General features: G+C 44.6%; 1 protein-coding gene across 1 annotated transcript; it reads right to left on the bottom strand.

The window, feature by feature from the left end:
• Positions 1-296: 296 nt before the first annotated feature.
• Positions 297-4,563, bottom strand: LOC123122050 (nijmegen breakage syndrome 1 protein). The gene is made up of 13 exons (XM_044542186.1): positions 4,278-4,563; positions 4,124-4,177; positions 3,416-3,671; positions 3,106-3,194; positions 2,863-2,993; positions 2,586-2,632; positions 2,365-2,473; positions 2,209-2,295; positions 1,763-1,934; positions 1,116-1,630; positions 970-1,031; positions 778-880; positions 297-693 (listed from the first exon to the last, which is right to left on the bottom strand). Exons 1-13 carry the CDS (start codon positions 4,312-4,314, stop codon positions 631-633), a joined length of 1,725 nt encoding a protein of 574 aa, XP_044398121.1. The 5' UTR covers positions 4,315-4,563; the 3' UTR covers positions 297-630.
• Positions 4,564-10,196: the final 5,633 nt, after the last annotated feature.

Below are 10,196 nucleotides of genomic sequence, written 5' to 3'. Positions count from 1 at the left end.
GGCGAAAGGCAGAGGATGCCTAGTTCGACTTTATCCTCTCCTGGTCAGTTTGGGCGGCGTGAGATGAAGACATCGTCATCATTCAATTCGTCCTGATTGTAGTGTCGTTTTATTGGCGTGATGCTTTCATGCAGATGGGCCATATGTAAGCTACTCCCTCCGTCCTCCGTCCCATAATGTAAGACTTTTTTGACAGTCAAAAAACGTCTTACATTACGGGACGGAGGGAGTACCAAACTATGTGCACAACATGGTTTTCTACCTGCATTACCTCAGCCTAAGTTGAGTGAAAGACCTAAAAACAGTGAAGGCTAACAGCCGCCTCCGACGTGTGTGCAGTGATGCAAACGCCTTGCCAAAATCTGAGCATGATAGCTGACAATTCATCTCCTACACGAACCCCTCCTATGTAGTACTCCGTCCCATAATATAAGAGCGTTTTTCAAGTTAACATAGCCTAAAAACGTTCTTATATTATGGGACGAAGGGAGTAGTAAGTACGTAGTAGTTTCCATCACTGGCTTCTCTCGTGGTGACGAGAAACCTTCGGTACAACTTGGGAAACAAAGGTACCCAAAAAGAGAGCCACCATCCGGTTGCTTCCGACGAAGAGTCGCTTTATCCTCGACTTCATCGGCAACCGGTGAGCAGGGTCTGGATTGAACTGCCCGCAGCCGCCTTCTTCTTCTGCGGCTGAAAACCCACCATCACAGGGTTAAAATACATATACACAGCACAGGTTATGGGAGTGGCAGTGCCGGGCAAGCCCACATATACCTTCTGGTTGTTGAAGAGGTCCTCTGCAATGGATTCCATTTGCTTCCGCCGCTTCTCCTCTCTCATGAAATCGTTCAAGGTGCCCTTCTCATAATCAGACTCTCTACGGAAAGGAAGCAGAATACGATAAGCCTTTCAGTGCAAAACCTACTGATGAACGTCAAATTCCATTGGAAGTCATCATAATCTTACCTGTATGGTTCTTGTGCACATGGAATAAGGGCCTTGAAGCTGTTTCCAGACACGGTTTGCCTCTGAAAAGTCGAAGGTCAGCGATTCTGTGTGTTAGCATTCAACTCTTTGTGCCAAAAAGGACTACACGAGCATATAGAACATACCTTTTTGAATCGTTTGAAGTTAACCCCACCAGTTTCTGTCGACGCGGCAGGAGCTGGCTGAAGGACTCTTTTGACAATCAGATCTTGACTGAAAATAACATGACAAGTCTCTTCCCTGCTACTGTCCAAGTTCTCATCCTTAGGCGCCTTGTTCACGAAAACAGCATCACAAGCCTCATCCTGCACCACCTTGTTGATAACCTGAACATCCTCACCTCCAGCTCTGAACCCAGAAATTGTTGTTTTCTCTATGACCTGAACATCCTCCTCCATGGGTTCCGAAATTTCTTCTTTCTCCAGGTCGTTCTGAATATTGATGCTGACGTTTGTTTCTTCTAAATTTACAGCACTCACACTGCTTGTAACTTTACTTTCTGCTTTATCGTCAGACATATGCTGAATATGGTGCTGAGACTTGCTAGCAGCAACAGTATGATCAGATATTGCAGTATCAGTTTCAACATCAGAATCCGCCACAATAGTTTCATCCGTTGTATTGGAGGATGCAATCATGTCTGGCAAAAAAAAAATACATTTGTAGGTTCAATAAGGCTGGTGTTATATATATGCTACTGCTTAATGTTAAGATGTCCAAATATCTTGAACGTTCTCCAAAAATGCATATGCATGGAACTTTTAATACTTACAAGCAGGTGGTTCAATAGCAGCTGCTTCCAAGCGACCAGACAATATAGCAGCAAATAGCTTCACGTCAGTGGTCTTGGACAAAGGAAATAGAGGACGCATCTTACTGAACTCCAAAGGAGATTTTGCAGGAACAAGAAGAATTTGTTGGTCATTGTCTCCAGCTCCAGAGTCCTGTTAATTTCATGCTTAAGTCATTCGTCTGTTTGCACCTCCCATAAACAAAGAGTACACACCCACCAATAACAAGATAAATCGTCATGCAAACAGAGGCAATGAAGCAATCACATAAGGTAGCACCAGAATAAGTAACTGACATTATTATCAGCTCAAGCCCTCTTCATCTAGAATTTGGGTGCATTATATTTTTAAAGAGAAAATGCATTATTCCTCAAAGGTGCGCCCAAAAGAAAAAGAAAAACATTTTATAACATATTAGAACACTTACCTGGCTGTTAGCACAAAACTCCTCAATACTGAGATATTTTGCTCCAGTTGATTCCAGTAGCTCTTGTATTTTCTCTCCAAATTTATACTGCAATTGAATAACGTTAGTCAACAGCAAAATGCCTGACGATATCCTTTCAACTTTAACATACACCACCTTTTCTGACAATCCCAGGATAAAAGTATGGCCTGCTAGGCAATTCTCCATGAGCTTGTTCTCAACCATCTTTATATCCATCCCATCAAGAGTCAAGTTTGGAATATATCTGGATCAAGTACCATGAATATATCACCATCTGTTGTTATGGGAGAACCACAAGTTGATGCAAGAATCAACAGAAACTACAACTCAGGTGCTGAAGGTTGCCCACAGCTTACTGTGTACAAGAAGGGATCTCTGTGTGTATGTTCTTTTCAGCCATCGCCTGAAACAGATCAAAACAAGAACTCAAACCTGAAATATACATATGAATAAGAAAGTGTAAATGACACAAGTGAAATAGTTGATCATTGCTATATAATTTACAGAATCACACCAGAGGACCTCCTCTGTCCATCTATATGCATTAATTTTATTCACATAATTCAGGTTCCCTGGCTAAAAAAGACCATATGAGCATCCAAGCAATGCTGCAGGAGGGACATAGGAAAGTACCTTGAACCAGTTTCCCAAGATGATTGGCTTTTTTGTGATGATTGCATCGAGGAGCTCAGGTGTCAATGGAGATGATTCATCCACAAGAACATGTGTACATGTATCAATCCACTTACGAGTAACATATGCACCTTGGAAGGATAATACCGACTTATCAAAATTAAGTAGCAACAAGCATGGCAAAACCTATGCTTACTAATGAACTGACAGCAAGTACATCATACAAGTGTAGTTACCACTAACCAATAGATGTCATGACAGCCTGCAATGATCGATCAATTCGTGCTGACTTTTTGCCATGAAAAAAGACCACTATGGGGACAAACGAGAACCTGTCAGGAATATCAACAGAACTAAGTGCAACTTATACATCCACCTTTTCAACCAAAGCACCAGTACATATATGAAATAAGCAAAAAATAAAATAAAAATGATTGCATGCATTGACAATCATTTCTTACAGATAGTTGCACATGCTAAATAAAAAAAAAAGATGTGTGAGCAGGGAAGAAGGCACAAGCATACCGTTGCCCCATTTTTCTTTTATACTAACCTGAAGGTCATGTTGCCATTTCCGAAAGTCACGGTATCGCCGTCGGAAAGCACCACAACTTCATCTTTACGTAGACGACTGCCCTGAGTCCCCTGTACCTTGTTGACAAATGTGCCATATTTTGAACGATCAACTACACTGACACATGAAGGGCTTGCTGGAGCACCAGAACGTGGCTCCCAGGCAACCATCTTTTCAACTGCTATCTCCGCATGCACTCGGGATATCGACGTTTCTGTTTGAACGATATCGCAATCTGTAGCAGAAATGCCGGTGTCAATCTACAGTCTCATACATGATGTTCAATGAATACTGATAGTCTATGAATTCCAAATCACATGCTACTATATTGATAATCTATCAGTTTTAGGGGCTTGCACAAATGGAGACCATATCAACTTTACTGAAAAGAAGAGTGTGGCTCTTGTCCTTGATGGTCTAGTAAATACAGTAGGAAAGATAAAATCCTTGACTATAGACTGCATTTCAGACAAATGAAGGGACAGGACACAAATTAAAATCGTAGGAATCAATCAGCATATCTGAATCCCAAAACATCATCTCCTTTTTCCATCCTGCCAAGAGGTTGTGTACAGGAACTCAACGATTGAACCGCTAACACAGCTATCATATCACCAACCTATGTACTGACTAGTAATTGCACGCAGAAACAAAACCTGAATGAATCACAAGCCTTAAATAACAGACCTTTGCGGCCGACCGTGTACGTCCCGGCGGCGGAGATGTAGTACTTCTGCGCCCCTGCAAGACCCCATGGAAACCATTCATCACCAAACTGGAAGGAAAAAACTTGTGCACTACGAGGTCTGCGGAATCGGAGTGGGGGAGGGGGGTGGCACACCGCGCTCTGTGCCGACGGGGGTCAGCGCCCAGACCATCTCTCTCTCTCTCTCTCTCAAGACCTCCTCGCTCTCGTTCCGCGGGTAGAGTCCCGGGGGCCTTTGCAGCCGCGCTGGGTGGTGGCCGGCGGGAGTTTGGTCCAGATGTTCCGTGGCGGCTGCCGGCGTAGCGCGATGGCCGCCTGACACGACACGCGCGGTGGTGGGAGCGACTCCTAGTGTTGCGAGTACGTCTCTGCTGAGAGAATACGTAACAGGGAGTTTCTGCTTGTGTTCGATCTGGGCCGGATGGACCGATAGCTTAGCTAAGTAACTGGGCTTGGGCGCTCGGCCGATCACGACGGTGTAAATTCTATGCAGCTCGTCGTCGGGAAAAGGAAAGCTCGTCGTCGTCAGCTCTAAAAACAAAACTAACACCACTAGGTGCTAGCAGTTTAATCCCCTAGGTAGCTAGGGTTCCACCTATCCCCTGGCGGCGCACCGCTAGGGTTCCACCTATCCGCAACTACACCTAAATCTCACGTACGGACTGGCCTGCGTCGATCTTGACGGACTGCATGGCGGAAAGAGGGAGTGGCAAGATGCCGGCAAGCAATGCGTCAGGGAGTGGAGGAGGGCGCGATGCGCGAAGACCAGATGCAAATCTGGAAGATAGATTTTCAGGGCTAAACCTCCATGGGGAGGAAGAAGAAGATCTGGATCTGTCAGGAGAGATTGAAGGAATAATAGAAGAGACACGTTGGATTGCAATATTTAGGGTTCATACTGCTAAGCCCTTCAGCCATGTTGCCCTGTACAAGGCGATGAGGAACACCTGGGCACCGGTGCAGGGAGTAATCTTCAAGGATAAGAAACCTAATATTTTCCTTGCCCAATTCATGTGCTTGGGCGATTGGAATCGTGTCATGAACGGCGGCCCATGGTTGTTCAGAAATGCCGCGGTGGTGTTGGAGGAATATGATGGACTGACGAATGTAGAGGAGTACAAGTTAGATCGTATTGCAGTTTGGGCACGAATTATGGGCATACCGAATGGTCTTATGAGAAAGACAGAGATTGCTGAGAAAATAGCTAGAAAGGTGGGCTTACCTCCCATCAAAGTTGTTGTCAATGAGGGCCGTATCAATCCAGCAAAATACTTGAGAGCTCGTGTGCACATCATGCTGGATACCCCCATTGTTCGGTTTGTCCCACTGACGTTGAAAGAAAGTAAAAAGTACCCTGTTCAATATGAAAAGCTGCCCGATTTCTGTGATTTTTGTGGCCTGATCGGACACTTGGTAACTGAATGCGGGGATGGCACGCACCCAGTAGAGGATTGCGAGTGGGGAGATTGGCTTCTGGTGAACTTTGATGATCCCTCTAGTGGCTCTAGCAGTGGCAGGGGAAGGAGAAATATGGGAAGACCCAGGGAGAGGGATGGAGATCTGGGAAGAGAGAGAGGTAATCATGATAACCCAACTCCAGAAGAGAATAATGATATGGAGATAGTTCATGGTAGAACAACTAACCAGGGGGCTGTTGTCCCTATGGCGAAAAAAAGGCTTATTGGAGATGATGGAACTGTGCTACTCCATGGTGGGAGGGATGGGCTAGCTCCACCACCAGGTTTTGTCAATGAGAAAGTTGGTCTCCTTGAAGCTGGGACAAGTGTAACAGTGGACAAGAGCCAGACGAGCACGCCTGAAAAGGTTCATGACCCTAAGAGGCTGAGGGCGAATTCAGCCACAGCTAACCTACCAACTGATGAATCGGCGACACCCCTTGAGGGTGATCGCCGGGGTCAATGAAAATCTTAAGTTGGAATAGTCGGGTATTTTAGGCGCCCCGACAGTTCGGTCGCTTCTGGATATCCAGAGGCGGCATAAACCTGATGTGTTTTTTCTGTCTGAAACACATCTGGATGAGGATAAGGCAGAAGCGTTAATGAGGAAACTTGGCATGGACTTTTAATGGTTTGGAAGAAGGAGATGAGGATCTACTCCCAGACCACTACCCTTGCGGGAATAGATGTAAATGTGCATGAAACCAATGGAAACATTTGGAGGTTGACTGGAATATACGGAAAGCCGAGCTGGGAGCATAAGGATCATACTTTTCAGTACATCCGAGATCTGCATGCACACTCTAGGCTACCGTGGGTAATCATTGGTGACTTCAACGAGATCTTGCTGTCTTCTAAAAAGGAAGGAGGGGTTGCATGGCACCAATCCCGTCTGGCAGCGTTTCAAGATGCTTTGTCTGAATGCTCTCTAGAGGATATGGGATATGTTGGTGATAAGTTCACTTGGTTTAGAGGTGGACTGAAGGAATGGTTAGACAGGGTTGTTACAAATGCTGAGTGGATGGGCATGCACCCGTATGCAGGCCTATGTAATCTAGAGATGGGGAAATCTGATCACCGACCCCTCCTACTAGATACAGAATACCTTGCGGGAGTGGCAGAGAATAGGCCTAAGTACAAACGATGTTTTGAGGCTAGATGGCTAGCAGAAGAAACTGTTGAAGAGGTGGTAAGGACGGCCTGGCAGAAAGCAATTCACCAAGGCTTACACCCAACTATGAAAGGAAAGATTGATTCGGTTCACCTTGACATGCATGAATGGGACAGAAAGACGCTGAAAGGGCCACGAGCCCGACTTAATAAAGCTCAAAAACAGCTAGAGAAACTCATGCAGGCACCTTATACATAGGAGGTCAGGGCAGAGCAAAAGGAACTCTCGATCCTAATAGAAAATCTGCTAGACCAAGAAGAAATTTTTTGGGCCAGAGAGGAAGAGTCAGATGGCTACGCAAAAGTGATCGTAATACACAGTATTTCAACCAGTTTGCCTCAGCGAGGAGAAGGAGAAATATGATTAAGAGGCTTCGTAATAGCAATAACGGATGGACCGAGGGTAATGAGAATCTTAGCCTGTTGATCCGTGATTACTTTGATGGTCTTTTTCAGTCGGATGATGTAGATTGTGACCAGCAGCTCTTGCAGGCAGTGAAACCATGCATAACACCTAAGATGAACAGCTTGCTAACAGCAGCTTATACCAGGGAAGAGGTCAAAAGGGCTTTGTTCCAAATTGGGGACATGAAAGCACCGGGGCCGGATGGGTTACATGCGGTGTTTTTCAAGAGATTTTGGCATATCTTGGGGGAGGAGCTCACTGATGAGGTCTTAGAAGCAATTCACATGAGGAAGATACCTGATGGATGGAACCACACAAATATTGTGCTAATCCCAAAGGTTGAAAGTCCAGAGGTAATTACACAATTTAGGCCTATAAGTCTTTGCAATGTGATTTATAAAATAATCTAAAAAATGCTTGCAAACAGGCTAAAGAAAGTACTCCCTAAGATAATATCCCCCACACAAAGTGCTTTTGTACCAGGGAGGCTTATAACAGATAATGTCTTAATTGCTTATGAATGCTTCCATGCAATAAAGAAAAAAACTCATGGTTCTAATGGGTTTTGTGCGGTAAAGTTGGACATGATGAAGGCATATGATCGTGTGGAATGGGGCTTCTTGAGGAAAATGATGGAAAAACTTGGATTTGATTCAAGTTGGATAGAGATGATCATGCAATGTGTCTCTTCAGTAAGTTATAAGATAAGATTTAATGGCACAGAAACTGAAGATATAATCCCCACTCGAGGCTTGAGGCAAGGAGACCCTTTGTCCCCTTACTTATTTCTGCTATGCTCAAAGGGATTATCAAGTATGTTGGCGCATGAGGAAGAGGTGGGTGGACTGGAGGGTATTAGAGTCTGTCATAATGCACCATCCATCTCCCATTTACTTTTTGCAGATGACTCTCTCATACTTATGAAGGCAAATATGGAGAATGCTACTGCCTTGAAGAGGGTCCTCGATGTGTATTATGCAAGTTCGGGACAGCTTTTTAGCACGGCAAAATCAAGTGTGTTTTTCAGCCCCAACACAAGTGTAGCCGTGAGGGAAGAGGTTTGCAGAAACCTCGAAATACTAACGGAAGCTCTCTCTGATAAATACCTTGGTCTCCCTACAATTGTAGGTGTGGACAGAAGTGATTGTTTTCAGCACTTGATTGACAGAATCTATCAGAGAATTAAAGGGTGGAAGGAAAAGGTATTGTCAGTCCAAGGGAAGGAAATTTTGTTGAAAGCAGTGGCCCAAGCAATCCCCTCATATGCTATGTCAGTGTTTAAACTGCCAAAGGGATTCTGTAAAGCAATAACAGATGAACTGGCAGGGTTTTGGTGGGGGGATGGTGAGGAGAAGAGAAGGATGCATTGGTTCGCATGGTGGAAATTGTGCATGCCAAAGAGGAAAGGAGGATTGTGGTTCAGAGACCTACACAATTTTAATCTTGCTTTACTAGCAAAACAGTGTTGGCGACTACTCCAGAATCCAGAATCGTTGTGTGCTCAAGTTCTTAGTGCTAAATATTATCCTGATGGGAATATATTGAATGCAGGGCCGAAGAAGGGTTCATCTTTCACTTGGCAGAGTATTGTTGCGGGTATCCAAATGTTTAAAAGAGGATGCATTTGGAGAGTTGGTACGGGAACACATATCAATATTTGGCAAGACCCGTGGATACCTTCGAGTGAGTCCAGGAAAATTATAACACCGCGGGGTGCCACAATGTTGACAAAAGTGGAAGAACTAATTGACCCACATACCGGACAGTGGGATGAGGTACTGATCCGTGATGTTTTTTGGCCGGTGGATGTGTACAGAATACTAGAAATTCCACTCAGAGTGCATGTTATGGAGGACTTTGTATCATGGCACTATAATCAGACTGGAAGCTTTACTGTAAGATCGGCCTATCACACAGAGTTTAAACATCAATTTGGGAGACAAATGGATATGTCTTCCCCACAAGGGAGCCGAGATCAGGACATATGGAAACATGTTTGGGCTCTTCGTGTGCCTGGGAAGGTTAAGCACTTTGTCTGGAAAGTTATCAGAGGAGTTCTACCATGCTATGGAACGCTGGCTGGACGCCACATACCTGTTTCTGGCCAATGCCCAGTATGCAAGGTAGGCTTTGAAGATTCACAACACTGTCTCTTTCAATGTGAGCGTGCGTTGGAGATTTGGGATAACCTTGGAGTTAAGAATGTGATCGAACAATCAGCTATGCAGGATAGATCGAGCTCCTCCATGATGAGCACCCTAATGTATAACCATGAAACCAAGGAGGGCTTACCGATGGCTGAATTATTGGCAGTGACTAGTTGGTACATTTGGTGGCAAAGGAGACAGATGGTGAAAGAGAAAGTTATCCAGGAACCAGACAGAACAGCAGTTTCAATCAGAGTACTTGCTACAAATTTCTTTCGCTCTCTTGCTGTGCATCAACCTATGACAAAACGAGAGCATAAGTGGCAGCTACCGAGAAGGGGAGTTGTAAAGATCAATGTGGACGCTTCATTCTGCTGTGAAAATATGACGGGTGGGACGGGAGCTATTGCGAGAGATGAGCGTGGAGATTTCATTGCTGCCGCTGGTTGGTTTATACTGCATGTGGCATCTTCAGAATCAGCAGAAATGATGGCCATTCGCAATGGATTTTATCTCGCGTCAATGATCGGCTGCTCCGTCTTGCAGATTGAATCCGATTGCTCTAATGCGGTTCAAGCCTTCAACCTGGAGGGCTACTCGGGGCAAGACTCAGCTTTTGTGCTTGAAGGGAAAGAATTGGGAATGGATCTTGCCCAATACGAGATCACTGCTTGTCTCCGTGAAGCAAATGAAGTAGTTGATGCTATTGCTAAATACTCTCTTTCTAATAGACTTTCAGATGTTTGGGAGCGCTCAATCCCGGACTTTATTTCTCAGTTCATTGTAAACGATCTCGCTATTATCTGAGAAATAAAGCTTTGTTTACGTCAAAAAAAAGCTCTAAAAACAAAACTTGAAATACGTACTCTTACGG

Source organism: Triticum aestivum, chromosome 1B (assembly GCF_018294505.1).
Source record: "Triticum aestivum cultivar Chinese Spring chromosome 1B, IWGSC CS RefSeq v2.1, whole genome shotgun sequence".
In the NCBI taxonomy this organism is placed as follows: Eukaryota; Viridiplantae; Streptophyta; class Magnoliopsida; order Poales; family Poaceae; genus Triticum; species Triticum aestivum.
Note: the sequence above shows the minus strand (reverse complement) of the source record. Positions and strands in the feature narration are given on the sequence as shown.

Bases quoted from the DNA above. Each gene is read 5' to 3' on its own strand.
- LOC123122050 (XM_044542186.1), bottom strand. From the start codon at position 4,314: ATGGTCTGGGCGCTGACCCCCGTCGGCACAGAGCGCG. The intron at 1,631-1,762 runs GTAAGTATTAAA...TTTTTTTGCCAG, and splicing joins TGCTATTGAACCACCTGCTT to ACATGATTGCATCCTCCAAT. The intron at 1,032-1,115 runs GTATGTTCTATA...TCGACTTTTCAG, and splicing joins ACTTCAAACGATTCAAAAAG to AGGCAAACCGTGTCTGGAAA.